At 58.5% G+C, this 16,234-nt stretch overlaps 1 protein-coding gene across 1 annotated transcript; it reads right to left on the bottom strand.

Moving 5' to 3' along the window:
• Positions 1-742: 742 nt before the first annotated feature.
• Positions 743-14,326, bottom strand: AMHR2 (anti-Mullerian hormone receptor type 2). Its single transcript, XM_073318551.2, has 11 exons — positions 14,029-14,326; positions 13,687-13,869; positions 12,718-12,870; positions 10,114-10,200; positions 8,650-8,789; positions 6,989-7,216; positions 6,440-6,554; positions 5,772-5,932; positions 5,142-5,289; positions 3,255-3,391; positions 743-2,939 (listed from the first exon to the last, which is right to left on the bottom strand). Exons 1-11 carry the CDS (start codon positions 14,324-14,326, stop codon positions 2,811-2,813), a joined length of 1,779 nt encoding a protein of 592 aa, XP_073174652.1. The 3' UTR covers positions 743-2,810.
• Positions 14,327-16,234: the final 1,908 nt, after the last annotated feature.

The following is a 16,234-nucleotide window of genomic DNA, read 5'->3' as shown; positions in this document are numbered from 1 at the left end:
GGTCGTCCGGGATTCTCCACCACGGGCAAGTTCTAAATCAAGAGTGGAGGTTTTTCTAAAAAATCCATTCTACTTCAAACAGGATATAATTCAGGGCTGTGTTATGCAGGTCAGATGAGACAATCACAGGCATCCCTTTGGGCCTTATAATCTATGCAAGAGGTCCACAACCTGTGGGGCGTGGGAGGGCCAGGGGCAGCCCCCATGGGGGCCGGGGAAGGAGTGCCACCCAGCCCCTCTTCGCCTCCAGTTCTGCTCCAGTCCTGCCCGTAGCTGCGTCCCCAGCTCCTGGCCCCGTGCCTGGTCCCCGGCTTCTGGCCCCACATCTGGCCCTGCCTCCCACCTCCTAGCGGCTCCACTCCAAGCCCCGGCGCCAGCCTCAGCCGCTGGCCGCGGCTCTGTCCCCGGCCCAGCTCCTGGCCCCAGATTCACCACCAACTGCGGCTCCAGCCTTGGCCCCCTGACCCCTGTATACGTCATCGTCCTGTGCAGCTGCGTCCCTGCTCCTGGACCCAGCTCTGGGGAGGCGGACAAGGGTAAGGGGGGGGCATGACCCTCAAAAGTGTGGGGACCACTGATCTATGCATATCCTGCTGCAACAAATCAAACTAGCTCTATAAACCTCATCCTTCGACACCAGGTGAGCTCACTGGCCCATCCTTAGCTCACTCGCCAATGGCCCATCTACCCCACCTCCTCCCATACCTGATCACTCAGACCAGTCTGTACTTGTGTATTACTCAGGCTTTATTTCCAGCCAGGCCCCTCGTACAAACGTTCAGTGTCAAACTACCCCAGCAAGCAGCTTGCCTGCCCCGTCTGGGGCTCGGAGATGGCCTGGGCAGGGCTGTGTTGCTCCTCAGGTGTCCTTTCTGCAGGCCGAGCGCCCGCGGGATTCCCGATTCCCTCCGCACCGTAAATGAAGGCTCTTTCACCAACCCTGGGGCATGTGTGTGTCAATATCGTTATCCCCAGACGGGGGGAGTTGGGGAACAGGGAGGCGACGGGAGATTCTCACAGTGAGTCGGGGCAGATCTGGGAATGGGACCCAGGAGTCCTGGGCACTAGCCACAAGACCATTATTTCCCCGTTTGTCCCAACCTTTCTCCCATCTATTGTATTCTCCCCTGATCCCCTCTTCCCCAAGAGCCAGGCTCCCCCTCTCTCCTTCCTCTGGACCCCGCCACCCCCAGCGGCCCTCTCCTGTCACAACCTGGGCGCCCCCTGGGGGTGGAATGGGCTGGCCCCCTCTACCCTGCAAGGCAGCAGTGGAGCTGGGGGAGCCATGGTCATCCTACATCCTTACTAGTAGCCAGGAGGAGGAGCTCAGTGGGCCTGCAGCCCAGCTCCCAGAGTCGCTGCAGCTGGCGCAGGGGCAAACATGGGACTGTCACTCCAGCTGAGTGACGCCTGGCAGGTGCCTGTGTCCCCCAGCCCCTCCCTGTCGAGAGGCGGCTGGCACAGAGCCCCGAGGGTCAGCAAAACCTGGCATTGCACCATCGGCCTGCAGACAGGCAGCACTGCCCTGTGCTTAGCACAGAGGCCTGGGAGCTGGGTTTTATTCCTGGGTGAGTCCCCTCCCCCTCCATGCCTCAGTTTCCCCTGTTGTGAAATTAGGGAGACGGGGGATTTGTGAGGGCAGAGTATTATCGTAAACTCCAGGGTCTTGCTGAGCAAGACCCTTCCATAACCCACTCCCAGATATAAGGAGAAAGGCCCAACCCTTTAGTGTCTGGTGACAGCTGGGCAGGGGGTGCTCATGGTGCCCCATGGTCTCCTAGAGGAGGCACCTGACAGGTGGTACCATCGCAAGCCATCTGGTGTTCCCAGGCGGTAGCCGGTCTCAACCCACTCTAAGGTCTGCGGGGAATAGTAGAGTCTGAATCTGACATCCCAATGCCACTATTTGGCCCCTGCCCAGCTCCCAATGGCCAAGATCTGCACCCTCCATTAAGAGCTTTGAGGGACAGTGTGGGCTAGTGGTTAGTGCACTGGACTGGGACTCAGGAGACCCAGGTTCTATTCTTGGCTCTGCTGGGTGACCTTCGGCAAGTCACTTTGCCACTCAGTGCCTCAGTTTCCCCGCACACATATTGGATGTTACTGTGAGCTCTTTGGGGCAGGGAGCATTTGGTCCTGCTTCCAGCATGTAAACAACATAGCCCAGAGCCAGGCAGCTTGTGAGCAACAGCCCCTGAAATGTCACAGCCCAGGGAGGGCTAGGACAGTGTGCATGGAAGGTGTATACCTATGTGTGTGGCTGGGGTGTATGCCCATCAGTGGCTGATGGCATATGCCCTGTGTGTGTATGTGTCTTGGAGGAGGGTGTGTGTCTGGTCTGTATGCCTGCAGGGGGAGAAGAGGTGCATGCCCATTGGGAGGGGGTAAGATATAATGGGATGCATGTCCATGAAGGGGATGGGGGTAACTTGGGGGCTGCACACCTACCCTTCCATGTGGGGCAGGCATGACGGTGGGAGGGCTGTGCTCCCAGCCTGGGGGCATGGCCAAAGCACACTGCATTATGGGTATTCCCTGCCTCCCGGGGCCCATGGGAGCAGAGTGTAAAATTCGAATCTGGCCCAGGTGGGGGTGGTCGGCCTGGCAGCTTGAGGCCATGCAGCAGCAGGGCACAGGCCAGCCCTGTTTATATCCAGCACAGGTAATAGCTGGGGTGATACGAGCATGGCGCCGTCCCTGCCCCCAGAGCTCCTCTCCCTCCGTCAGCGCCAACCAGAGGCCTAAGGAGCATTCCCAGGCACCGTGGCCCAGTGCCGGGCGAGGACAGGGGGGCAGTACCCCTTGCCAGCTCAGCATACCCCCGCCGGCAACTCGGCTCCCAGGGTCTGGAGCCGCTGGCGGGCGCACTCAGCCGTCAGCCGGGCCTCGGGATCGGGGTCCCAGCAGTCCTCCAGCAGCTCCCGCAGGCAGATGAAGACCTAGGGGAGAGGGGTCTCTCAGGGTGCAGGTGGCTCCAGACCCCAGGCTGGCTGAGGTGTCGCCCTGAGAGAGAACCTACTGCAGCAGAGACAAGACCTCCACCCTCACCCTGTGCACCTGTGGGGCTCAGGTCAGGGGTGTAAAACCCCCAGGGAATATAATAAAATCTTGGGGGTCGCCAAAGGGTCTCACTACGTAGATGTATTTACTGCTGGCCCTTTAAACCAGCAGCAGAGCTAGTTGCGTCCTTCCTCCCCTCCACTACTCCCTCATCCCTTCCCACTAGTGTCCCCCTTCCCCCCAAACCCCTTTACCTGGCCTGTCCCCTTCCAGGATTCGGGGATGGATGGCCTCCTCCTCTCCTCCACGGCCAGTCTCCTCAGCTCCCCATATGTGGGACTGCCGCCCAGCTCTGCCTCGTAGGCCAGCAGGAAGGGAGGGACCCCGCAGCCTGGGGGAGGAGAGAGTGGGACATGTGGGGGTCAAATGGTTGTGACTTCCATCCAGCCCAGCCCCTAAGATGACCCGGGTACCAGCGACTGGCTCTGTGTGTGGGCGTGTGTCACCCTAAAGTGGCCAGCAGAGCGGATAAAAGCCCAACTACTGCTGTTGGCTAACGGGGATTCCCCTTGGACCCAAGAGATCTGATTCCTGGCACACTCAGGCTGCACTGGCAGCACAGAGGGGCCTTCCAGTGGGGATATGTGGCCCCCTGGAGAATCCCCCCCCATGCAGTGGGCTCCCCAGTTGGTGTGGACTTGGCATGACCACGTAAGGCTCTGCTCCCAGCCCCAGTGCAGGGGGTGGAGTAGGGCATGGCCAAAGCACACTGCATTATGGGTATTCCCTACCTCCCGGGGCCCATGGGAGCAGAGTGTAAGTTAGAGCATCTATGGTTACCATATGTCCGTATTTTCCCGGACATGTATTTTCCCGGACATTTTCCCGGATTTTGGTTTTTAAATCGCCGTCCAGGACGAATTTTTAAATATCTAAAAACATCTGGGATTTTGCCATTATTATTTTTCCCCAAAGAAGAGTTGATCATTCGAGAAAGAAAGTGAATGTTGATCACTGGAGAGAATGCCTGCTTTTTCCCCCTAGCTCCCAGCGCTTGTGCTGCGAAACGGCTGTTTGGCGCGGCTGGGAGGGAGGGGGGGGAACGCAGCGCGCTCAGGAGAGGAGGCGAGGCCGGGGTGGGGATTTGGGGAAGAGGTCCAATGGGGCAGGGAGGGGGTGGAGTTGGGGTGCGGACTTTGGGGAAAGGGTTGGAATGGGGGCAGGGAAGAGGCAGGGAAGGGGTGGAGTTGGGGCAGGACCAGGGCAGGGGAGCACGAGCAAATTCCACCCCCCCCCCCCGGAGTGTCCTCTTTTTTGAATGTTGAAATATGGTAACCCTAGAGCATCCCTGAGGCTGCTCGACACCAGGAGTGTGGGACTGGGCCCAGAATACAGGAAGTACAAACTTGTTCCTGCCCAGCCCAGGAAGGGGGTAAATGAGAATCAGCCCCCTTGGATCTGAAGTGTCTCTGGCCCCAGGGCCCCCTCCCTCCTGGGCAGACTGGCTCACTGCTCCCAGAAACCAGCCTGTAAGCAATGCCCCTTTTCCCCTTCCCACCCCCTGCCGGGGGCAGGTATCCTGCCCAGGGGCTGAGCTCCCAGACACCTCCCCTGGGCAGGGACCACTGTGCAGTGCAGACAGCCCAGTTCCGGGTGCGGATGTGCCTGTGTGAAAATTTGGGTGATATTTCTCCAAACCTCCACCAGGTGGCAGAGTTTCCAGCACTTTATTTGTCTGTGCTGCCACCACACAGACAGGGGGAGGCTCTTGATTTGATGGTGCATGGGGGGTGGCGGGGGGTGGGGGGGCAGAGAAATTCTTGGTTTGAGGCTTTCTAGGGGCTGATCCTGCAGCACAGTCCACAGGGATGGGGGCTGCATACATCAGCACGGCCATGGCTGGGGCGGGGGGGGGGGGGGATCAGCTGAGCAATAGTTAAGCTGGGGGCCATACAGGAGTGGCATGAGGAGCCATGGGGTGCAGGAAGGGACTAGCTGGGTGGGACCTCCCAGTGCTCGGGATGTTTAAAGCCAGGCAGGACAGAGGCCTGGGGGATGGGCTCTAGGCCTGGATCCTGCCTGGCACGGCCCAGCTGGGGTCCAGGGGGTCACGCCCAGCACCGAGCCCTACAGCTGCTCACCTGGGGAGAGCATCGAGCATCTCATCAGGATCTCCCAGAGCACCAGGGCCAGGGAGTAGATGTCGGCCTGCTTCAGCGCGCGGCCCCAATCCTGCAGGTCCAGGCTGTCGTCCAGGATCTCAGGGGCCATGTACCGCTGGGTCCCTGCCTGGGATCAGGCAGGAAGGTCAACGCCAGCTGCCGACCACTAGCCGCTCACATGCCACGTGAGGGTGAGCTTGCCCACGCTAGTGCAACCGTTTGCATGTGCCAGGGCCGAGGCTCCCAGGCACGTACCCGTGAATGGGGCTGATTCATATGGGGCTCCCAGCCTCCCCCCAAACAGCTTCCTTTCCAGGGGCTCTCCTACCTCGCCCCCCTACCTCAATGTTCAATCACGTTCTGGCACGCTCACGTGTGATCACACACATCCCCCCCATGCGCTCATATACCGGGGAGCTCAGACTCCCCCGGCCTCCCCCCTCGCTCCCCCCATTAAAACTTCCCCTCTCTGCCCTAGATGTGTGTGTGTGGGGGGGTTATCACAGACACACCCCACCCCAGCTCTCCAGCTGGACCCACTGTCCAGTTCTCTGAGCCTTGAGCACAAGTGCTGCTGCACACACACACACACACACACACATTTGCTACCTTCCTGATAGCAGCTTCCATGCGGCCCCCGCCCCATTGCTCCAGGTGCGCGGGCAGCGCCGTGGCCAGGCCGAAGTCCCCGATGGCGCAGCTCCGGTCCTCCCGCACCAGCACATTCTGGCTGCTCAGGTCCCGGTGCGCCACGCTGGGTTTGTGCAGGCCTGGCACCAAGGAGACACGGGTTAGGAAGGGTCCAGCTGTGTGTGTGGGCCGGGGGGGAGGAAGGGGGTGGAGGAGCCACTGTGCTTCTCAGTGCCAACAGAGAGCAAGAAGGGTCAAATCCCGGCCCCCACCCCCGGGATAGGCATGGAGAATGGGACATTGCAGAGACCCCACCAGCCTGGCTCATGGGCCTGGTGCAATGGACGGGCTGGTGGGGGCATGGCGGACCCTTGGCTGTGATTGGCTAGTAGAGGAAAGGGCTGCTGGGCCATGTGTCCTATCCCCACCTCCCAGCTCCTAGGCTCCCCCTTGAGGATGGGCAAACTCGCCGCGCCGAGGCGGTGGGTGGGGCTAACTCGCCACATTGAGGCCGGCTGGGCACCAGGAGTGCGGGGAAAAGGGGATCACAGCTGTGTCCACAGCCCTGGGGCTCGGGCAGGGCAAAGTGTTGCCCCAGGAGCCTGCTGCTCCCCCTGCAGGGTTCCAGGAGCCAGGGCGGCTCTCACCGTTGTGCCAGAGCTCCTCGTGCAGGAAGGCCAGCCCCCGGGCCAGCGACAGGGCCAGTCTGACGGTGCCGTCCCAGGCGCTGATATGCTGGCTCAGGAAGAGTCTTAGGGAGCCCTGAGGGCAGACAGAGCCCGGCTCAGTCGGACCCCAGGCCAGAATCACAGGGGCCCATCGGGTGCAGGCCTGGCCCCGTGCGCTCTGCTTACCAGGACCCCATTCAGTCTGGCTGTGAAACCCCAAGTGGGGAGGCGGGTCCCCAGTCCTTCCCCGGCTGGATCCATCCCCCCGTCAGGGAACGACGGGGCCTCCAGCCCTTTCCCCGGAGATGATTCCCTGCCTGGATCCATCCCCCATCAGGAAGAGTTTTCTGACTACACTAAATTCCCTCTCTCCATATCTGAGCACAAGCAGAATCCCGAGCAAAATCCCCTCCCTGCCTGTGCACATGCAGTCACTCAGTCCCCATGCAGTCCTGCACATGCCCAGCAGAGGGCAGTGGCACCCACCCGCCCCCCATGCCCAGGGCTGGCCGTGGGGCGAGCACTCACCGCCGGGTAGAGCTGCAGCACCAGCAGGCTCCCCTGATCCCCACGCACCCCTCCTCGCCCAGCTGCCAGGAGCCGGGCCACGTTCTCGTGGTTCATCAGGGGCAGGCTGTGCACGGACCACTCGGCTGCAAAGTGCTGGAAGCAGGCGTCAGGGAAGGCCTTGATCGCGACGGGTGTCTGGTGCAGGGTGCCCTGCCACACCACGGAGAAGCGCCCGTCCTGGAGCACCTGCGGGGGACAAAGACAGATAGGGTGACACGCTGACCTGTCTCTCAGCTCCCTGGAATGGAGAGGGGAGCACAGAACCTAGTCTTATCCTAGGTAAGGCATTTTTGCGGGGAAGGTCACAGCACTGGTGTCCCAGCTGGGCACTGCTGCGGGGAAGCTTGCAGCATTGTGGAGTCCATGGCTGGGCACTGCTGCAGGGAAGCTCACAGCACTGGAGTCCATGGCTGGGCACTGCTGCAGAGAAGCTCGCAGCACTGGAGTCCATGGCTGGGCACTGCTGCGGGGAAGCTCGCAGCACTGGAGTCCATGGCTGGGCACTGCTGCGGGGAAGCTCGCAGCACTGGAGTCCATGGCTGGGCACTGCTGCGGGGAAGCTCGCAGCACTGGAGTCCATGGCTGGGCACTACTGCAGGGTGGATAAAATTTATTTTATTTTGTTTAACTCCCATGGGAGTTAGGTTCCTAACCTTTGAAAATACTTCTAGACACCTATTTGAATCTTTAGGTGCCTAAATACCTTTGAAAGTCTCCATAGTGACCATAAACAATCCTTCAGTTTACTAACGACAGATCGTTCTCCCACTGTTGAATAAGCCAGTTAGTTTCTAATGCAAAATGTGTTTGGCTAAACTTACAGTTTTGGCCCCTTAAGTATCCAGGGCATTTAAGGAGTTTTATTTCACTAATCAAAACGTTTTAAAATGCTGGTTTTGTGCATTTTTACTGGAATGCCAATTTCCATCCAGCTGCAGCTTGAGACAAATCACAAGTAAACAATCATTTGCTAGCAAATAAGAAATGTGTCCTTGGCCTTTTCTGAACATAATCAAAAATGTCAAATTTAAGATTCTCACGAAATAAATGCTAAGCGACGTAACTGCTTAAATAAATGTGTATAGACATAATGTGTCCTCCGGTTAGCAAAGAGAAGGACCAAATTTAGAGAACAGGTTATATTTAGTAGCGAATCAACATGTTTGAATGGTTACCCACCAATGAGAACGAACTGTTAGGAAAAGAAGTAAAAAATACAAATGCAAAATGCAATTAAAATCAGTGATTTAAGTCAAGGTTTCCTGCTTGTTGATTTAAATCAAGATTAAAATCCGGGATTTAAACCAGTCCACCCTGAAGCTTGAAGCACTGGAGACCCTGCCTGGCACTGCTGCGAGGAAGCTTGCAGCGCTGGAGCCACAACCTGGCACTGCCCTGGGGAAGCTCGCAGCGCTGGAGTCCCCGCCTGGCACTGCCAGCACAAACACCTGCTTGCATGGGCCAAGACTGATCCACCTCTTCCCTAAGCTCAACAGGGACATGCCGGGCGACACATGCTCTCCCCCTGCAGAACCAGCCTGCAACTTGCACAGACAGAGGTGAGACCGAGGCAAAGGCCAGTCCGTGCTGTCAACCCCAACGCAGCCACCAAGTGAGACCTGGAGGAACTGGAGTGCTGGCAGCTCCTGGCTGGGAGGTTCCCTCTCACGGCTGGAATGGGGGTCCATGGTGACTTTGGTCAGCTCCCTGCTCTCCTCCTGGCGCAGCAGCACTGCACAGACCTTCACCTTTCTCAGCACTGTGGAGAGAAAGTGAGAGATTTCCCCCTGCAGTAACACAGGGGCTCCTCTGGGGCGGTGACACTGGGACTGGGCCAAAGGCCCAACTGTGGTGCAGTGCCCTGGGACTAAACACAGAGCTGCAGGGCCCACGGGCTGCTCAGCAGAGAGAGAGAGAGAATGTGTGTGGGTTTGAGTCACCAATCAACCCACAGCGTGTGTGTGTGTGTGTGTGTGTAGACAGACGGGGTGAGCCATATACTAACCCAGTATGTGTGTGTGTGTAGAGAGAGAGAGACAGACTGTCTGTGTACAGACAGACAGACAGTGTATACACAGATAGTGTGGGGGGGTGTGTGTGTGAGTCAGACACGAACACAGAGTGTGTGTGTGTGTGTGTGTGTGTGGACAGAGAGAGAGACAGATGGTTTGTGCATAGATAGACAGTGTGGGTGTGTATGTTTGTGTGTCATACACCAACTCAGTTTGTATGTGTGTATATAGAGAGACAAACAGACTGTGTGTTTAGAGAGAGACAGACTGTGTATACAGACATCCAGACTCTGAGTGTGTGTGCATGTGTGTAGAGAGAGAGACGGACTATGTATACAGCCAGCCAGCCAGACAAACTGTGTGTGCGCGCGTAGGTGTAACTCGTACACTAACCCAGTTTGCGTGTGTAGAGAGACAGACTGTGTGTGTGTTTAGACACCCAGATGCGTGTGTGTGTGTGTGTGTGTGTAGAGACAGACTGTGCATACAGACCACGTGTGTGTGTGTGTGTGTACAGAGAGACAGACTGTCTGTGGAGACAGACCCGGTGCGTGTGTGTGAATTGTAAACCAACCCAGCGCGTGCGTGTGTCCGGCTGGGCGTGTACCTACGTGTGAAGCAGAGGCAGGGATTGAGGGGGAGGGGGAGGGAGTCTAATAAATACTAAGAACCCCCCCAGCACCCCAAGCCCTGTGATCTTAACAGGTCGCTTGAGCTGAAGGGAGTTCCCCCCTGGGGCTGTCGGTGTTGGGCCTTGTACAGAATTCAGGCTGCGCCCACTAGAAGGCAACCTGCGTCCAGCCTGTCCATGGGCAATTAACTGGCTTTGTGTCCCTGGCCAGGGCGCTCCCTGCTGGCTGGGACCAGGGACCACAGCTGCATTACGGAGCCACTCCTTCCCTCACACCACTGGGGCCCGGGCTAATGGGGCCCAGGTTCCATGACTGGGACAACCAGGAGACCCGTGATGGGGGGCAGGGGGTGGCAGGACGGCTTGATCCGGTGCATCTAAAACCCCATATTCCCCGTTGGGCCGAGGGCCTGGAGGAGCTGGGGGCGCGGGGGCCATACCCAGGAAGGCCAGACAGCCGAGGAAGAGCAGCAGAGGGCAGGCCACAGCGATCCAGATGGTGCCCGTCGGAGCAGACCCAGCCGAGGCTGCGGAAAAGGCCGAGAGAGGCAGAGGCCGAACTGAGAATCCAGCCCCAGGCACGGCCCGTGGGCAGCGGGCGACGGGGCCCGGGGTCAGATGAGGAGGACGCCCGGGATACCGCTCCTGCTGGGGCGTTGGGATCCAGCCGTCACCTGGCTGCCCCCTAAGGTGCTCCCCCCTGCACCAGGCCCACCCCTGTGCTAAACGTCCCTGGGGGCAACCGCTCCCGGCTGGATCTGTCCCAGCCTGTCCCCCAGGGAGCGATTCCTCATCCGGATGCTGCCTGTCGGGGTGCCCACCACCCCTAATGTTCAGCCTAAGTGACACTTTTCTTAATCAGCTCCCATGACCCTCCCTCCCCCACCTCCGTCTCCTCGGGGCCCAGTGGCCACCTTTCCCTTCTAGCCACTAGCCAGTCCCCTCCTGGAGCAGAGAGGCATAGACTGGACAGGGGCTGTCAGAGCCCCTCACATCTGGCCCTCGCTCCCCGACCCGCCCACGGGATGCTCCTCTGCTCGAGTTTTAATTAAACTCCAGAAGAAAGGACGGCTTCCCCCCCCCTCCTCTCAGCTGCCAACATTCCTGTATCCTCCCTCTGCTGCAGCCCATCAAAGCCGGTTTTGGGGGGGGCGGGGGGAGCTGGGTCGCAGCACTACAAAGCTAGGTGGGGGGGACCCAATCCAGCCTCAGGCATGCTGTTAAAGGAGCAGGGCAGTCAGATCCTGGGCCCAGCCAATTCCAGCTAGGCATCCTTACTGGCAGATGCCAAGATAGTCCTCTTGCAGGGAGTGGGGTCTAGTGGTCAGAGCAGGGGTCTGGGAGTCAGGACTCCTGGGTTCTATTGTTAGCTTGGGGAAGGGAGTTGGGTCTAGTGGTCAGTGCACGGGAGCTGCATCTCAGGGCAAGGCACAGAGGGCTCGTCCCATCCCTTTCTCTCCTGCCCAGTGAGCCTGTCTGCGGCTAAGTGCTTCCTCCTGCTGCAGGAATGAAGGAACCGGAGATGAGAGGGAAGCAGCGGGATGGAGGGGTGCAGGGAGAGCAGAGGGAATTACCCCTCCTCTGCTGCTCTGTGACACCCCTCCACTGCCACTTTGCCCCCGCTGCACCCTGCTGCCCTGTGCTGGGGCCCCAGAGGTCCCCGACCCCCGTTCCCCACACAGGCCCCACGAGATATAATGCACTGGAATCAGACTGACCCTGGCTACAGCATCAGGGGCCAGAGCTTGCTCCCTGGTCTCTCCCCAGCCCTGAGTGCTCTCACTGGGGAGCCAGGCAGAGGCTCAGCCAGGGGTCCAGCATGGGGCCCTCATACCTGATCAGGGCAAACCTAGGCCAGGAGCCCACACAAGAGGGTCAGGGATTGGTACCATAGGAGCAGCCCATTGGGTGCCACCCAGGGCACAGCCCCAGGGCAAAACTCCCTTCCATGTGCTGAGCCCTCTGGGTCAGCCCCCCCATCCATAGCCACCCCATCCCACAGCCCACAGCCTGGGTCCAGATAGCCAGGGATAGAGTAAGAATCAGGATGTGAACCCCCACTCCCCTCCTCTAACTATTATACACCACTCCCCCCCACCCCCCTCAGAGCTGGGCATGGAACCCAGGAGTCCTGGCTCCCCATCCCCCGGCTCTAACCCACTAAACCGCACTCCTCCCCCAAGCTGGGTACAGAACCCAGACATCCTGGCTCCCCGCACTAGACCCCACTCCCCACAGGAAGGCCAGCAGCCCCACATGGCAGCTGCTCGGTGGGACGTGTCGTGGGCAGCATTGCTGGGTTGGACTCAGTCCCGCCAGCCCAACCTGGTCCCGTGTGAGCGCTGGGTTCGCCTGCCTCCCAGCTGCTTATCAGGGTGACTCAGAGCTCTGGTGCTCGTACTCCCCTGCCTGGCTCGCCTCCCCAAGGTCTGTGGGGCAGCGTCCAGGCAAGAGCATCCAGATAGCCGGGGTCTCCCCCAGGACTGCGCACCTGCTGCGGGGCGGGGAGAGGAGAGCCCGGCCTTCATGGGTCTGGCTGGGGGGGTGGTTACACACTGACTGCCCCATGCTAAACAGGGTCCTTCTCCCAGCCTGCGGGAGGGGGGTTTTGCAGAGGGGATGGAGAGAGGAGACTGGGATGGGGGCACTTTTGGGAGGGGAACAGGGCCAGACATGGGGGGAGGAGGGCAAAGGGGAGGCATGGAACAGACATGACAGGAAGGGAAAGGGCAATTATTTATGCTTTATCTTGTGTCCTCAATTTTTTCTCGACACGTCCCCCCCACGACCTCAGACATCTCCCTCCCCCAGCTCCGCCAGTGCCCCTCAATCCTGACCCGCAGCCCCCTGCTAACCCCAGCCTGGGGGTTCCCCAGCCCTGCCAGTGCCCCTAAATCCCAACACGCCCCCCTCCTCCCGCTACCTCAGACATCTCCCTCCCCCAGCTCTGCCAGTGCCCCTCAATCCTGACCCGCAGCCCCCTGCTAAGACCACCCTGGGCCCCCCTAGCTCTGGGGGCATGTTCCCCGGCGACACTTCCTCACCTTGCGGCGCTGCAGGGGCCCCAAGCCAGCTGACGTTGGCATTGCAGAGGTCGGAGTGGCACAGACAGCGCTGAAGGATGGCCCCCATGGTGTGGATGGGGCTGGTTTTGCAGGCTGGGGAGTCGCAGCCATCTCGGTCGCTGCCCCAGCAACCTGGTCTCCCGCAGAGAGACAGACAGACAGACAGCCGTCAGGGAACTGAGCCCCCCCAGCCTCATCTCTTCTACCCCCCACCCCAGCACAACTCCCTCCCCATGCAGTGCCCTCAGGCATAGTGTCCGCCATGTGGGTGCCCAAGCCCTGACCCTGCAGCCACCTGGGGATGGGAGAGACCTTCCCCCTCGCTGGCCCGAGCCAGCCGCAGCCCAATTGGACATGGGGGGGGGGGTTGCTGTCGGAGCAGGGGGCAGCTACTGCATGGGTAGCAGACAGGCCTTTCCCTCCATGGGGAGTTGCAGGAGCAATAAACCCACCCGCCTCTTTTAGACTCACTTTTCACAGACACTTGGGAAGTGGCTCACCCAAGAGCGCACAAAAGGTAGATCCAGGGATAGAACTCAGGAGTCCTGGCTCCCAGCCCCCCCCTGCTCAAACCACTAGATCCCACTTCCCTGAGAGAACCAGGGATAAAACCCAGGAGTCCAGACTCCCAGCCTCCCCTGTTCAAACCACTAGACTCTTCTCCCCTGGGAGAGCGAGGGATAGAACCCAGGAGTCCTGACTCCCAGCCCTGAGAGAGAGCCAGTCCCAACACTCTAGCCACCAGCCCCCACTCCCTTCCCAGAGCAGAAATAGAACCCAGGCATCCTGCCTTCTTAGGGTAACCAGACGTCCCAATATTAGGGGCTTTGTCTTATATAGGCAACTATCCCCACCCCCACACCAAAGTAAAAGTGTCCCCATTTTTCATACTTGCTGTCTGGTCACCCTATGCCCCACCCCCACCCCATCACTTCAGCAGCCCCTCACCTTGCATCACTGCCTGGAGCCTGCCGTGGCTTTGGTTCCAGATCCCGAAGCAGCACTGGCTGGAGTTGCAGAGGATGGTGCTGCTCTCGGTGCCCCCCAGGACATGCCCCCGGTGCCGCATGGAGCCCTGCAGGTTGTGGGGGTGCTCATAGAAGACGCAGCTCCGGTTCCAGCTCAGGGTGCCTGGAGAGACACAGGAGGCTCAGCTGGGTGGGTGCAGGACATACACCCGCTCTCTCCCTCCCGCCCACTCCCCAGGGGCAGCAGCCTGGCCCTCTGCCTGTCTCCCCCCGCCTGTGCACTAGGAGAGCACGGGGGGGGGGGCGCCACCCTGCCCCGTACCCGGCAGCCCCAGGCTCAGCCAGAGGCACAGCCCCCGAAGCAGGCGGGGGGCCCGGGGATGCATGGTCGCCCCATCCATCCAGTGGTCCTTCTTCCAGCACCTGGAGCGTGCCTGTGAGCCCAGCCGGCCCTCCCCCAGGGCCCAGCACAGGTGGGAAGGACTTGGCTGGCTTCGCGCGTGGGATGGGGCCGAGACGCTGTCAACGGCCAGAGGAAGCAAAAGGAGCGCAGGGAAGGAGGGTGGCGCTCCCTGGTGCCCTGCTCTGATCCTGCCCCCACCCTGAGACTCAGCCCCCATGGGCCCTGCTCCCCACCTTGGCCCCTGGCCTGCAGGCTGGTGCTCAGTCCCAAGCCCAGCGTATCCTGCTGGGTTCTGTATCAGTGACTCTTGCCTGCTCAGAGCCTGCTGGGAGCTGGGCAGCAATTTCAGTGCCCAGGGCCCCCATCTGGAAGCAAACAGCTCCAAGGCCCGTTCCCAGCCCAGAGCCTTCCTCATAAAGCCCAGTCTCCATTTATAATCAGAGTCCAGGGGTCAGGTACATACACTGGGCTCCGTGTCCCTAGCCCCAGCAGAAGGCCCTCAGATGCAGTACCAATGCCAGCTGGAGTAATTATCCTGCCTCCCTAAATACACCCCTCACCCCACTGAGCTGCAGCTGGATTGTGCTAACTACCTCCGTGGATCAGGGCCTGAACTTCTGTGTGGTTGTTAACAGCTGCCGTGCCCCACCCCAGAGGCAGCTGCAATTCAGCAATTGTTGGCAAAAACATTTCCCAGGGAAAAGGGCTGCATCAAAGCTGCTCAAAAGAGCGACCCCCTGCTTTTTGCCAGCGTAGTAGCATCACCACCAGCCTGAGCTTCAGGGTAGTGCGGGCTCCTATGCCCACTTACAGACAAGGAGGTAACGGTATTGCTCTCCCCAAAGGTGTAAAACTCAAGAGCCAGATCCTGTCACAGGCTGGCTGGCCTGTAGGGGGCATCAAGGTCTGGTGACAGATCAGCTACCCTCCCAGCTGATCATATGGCCCTGTTCAGTTATTAGACCCAGCTGGAAAGAGATCATAAAAACATAAGAACGCCCATACTGGGTCAGACCAAAGGTCCACCTAGCCCAGTATCCTGTCTGCCAGGTGCCCCAGAGGGAATGAACAGAGCAGGTCATTGTCAAGTGATCCATCCCCTCGCCCATTCCCAGCTTCTGGCAAACAGAGGCTAGGGACACCATCCCTGCCTATCCGGACTAATAGCCATTTATTGACCTATCCTCCATGAACTTATCTAGTTCTTTTTTGAACCCTGTTATGGTCTTGGCCTTCAGAGCATCCTCTGGCAAGGAGTTCCACAGGTTGACTATGTGTTGTGTGAAAAAATACTTCCTTTTGTTTGTTTTAAACCTGCAGCCTATTAATTTCATTTGGTGACCCCTTGTTCTTGTGTTGAGGAGTAAATAACACTTCCTTATTTACTTTCTCCTCACCAGTCATGATTTTATAGACCTCTATCCTATCCCCCCTTAGTCATCTCTTTTCCAAGCTGAAAAGTCCCAGTCTTATTCATCTCTCCTCATATGGAAGGCATTAATCATACCCTTAATCATTTTTGTTGCCCTTTTTTGAACCTTTTCCAATTCCAATATATCTTGTTTGAGATGGGGCGACCACATCTGCACACAGTATTCAAGATGTGGGCGTACCATGGATTTATATAGAGGCAACATGACATTTTCTGTCTTAATATCTATCCCTTTCTTAATGATTCCCAACATTCTGTTCGCTTTTTTGACTGTCGCTGCACATTGAGTGGATGTTTTGAGAAAACTCTCCACAATGACTCCAAGATCTCTTTCTCGAGTGGTAACAGCTAATTTAGACCCCATCATTTTATATGTATAGTTGGGATTATGCTTTGCAATGTGCATTTCTTTGCATTTATCGACATTGAATTTCATCTGCCATTTAGTTGCCCAGTCACACAGTTTTGTAAGCGCCTTTTGTAGCTCTTTGCAGCCTGCTTGGGACTTAACTATCTTGAGTAGTTTTGTATCATCTGCAAATGTTGCCCATTGTCTACCCCTTTTTCCAGATCATTTATGAATATGTTGAATAGGACTGGTCCCAGAACAAACCCCTGGGGGATCCCACTATTTACCACTATCCATTCTGAGAATTGACCATGTATTCCTACCCTTTGTTTCCTACCTTTTAA

This window comes from Lepidochelys kempii, chromosome 20, assembly GCF_965140285.1.
Source record: "Lepidochelys kempii isolate rLepKem1 chromosome 20, rLepKem1.hap1, whole genome shotgun sequence".
Classification (NCBI taxonomy): Eukaryota; Metazoa; Chordata; order Testudines; family Cheloniidae; genus Lepidochelys; species Lepidochelys kempii.
This window is presented reverse-complemented; position numbering and strand designations above follow the sequence as displayed.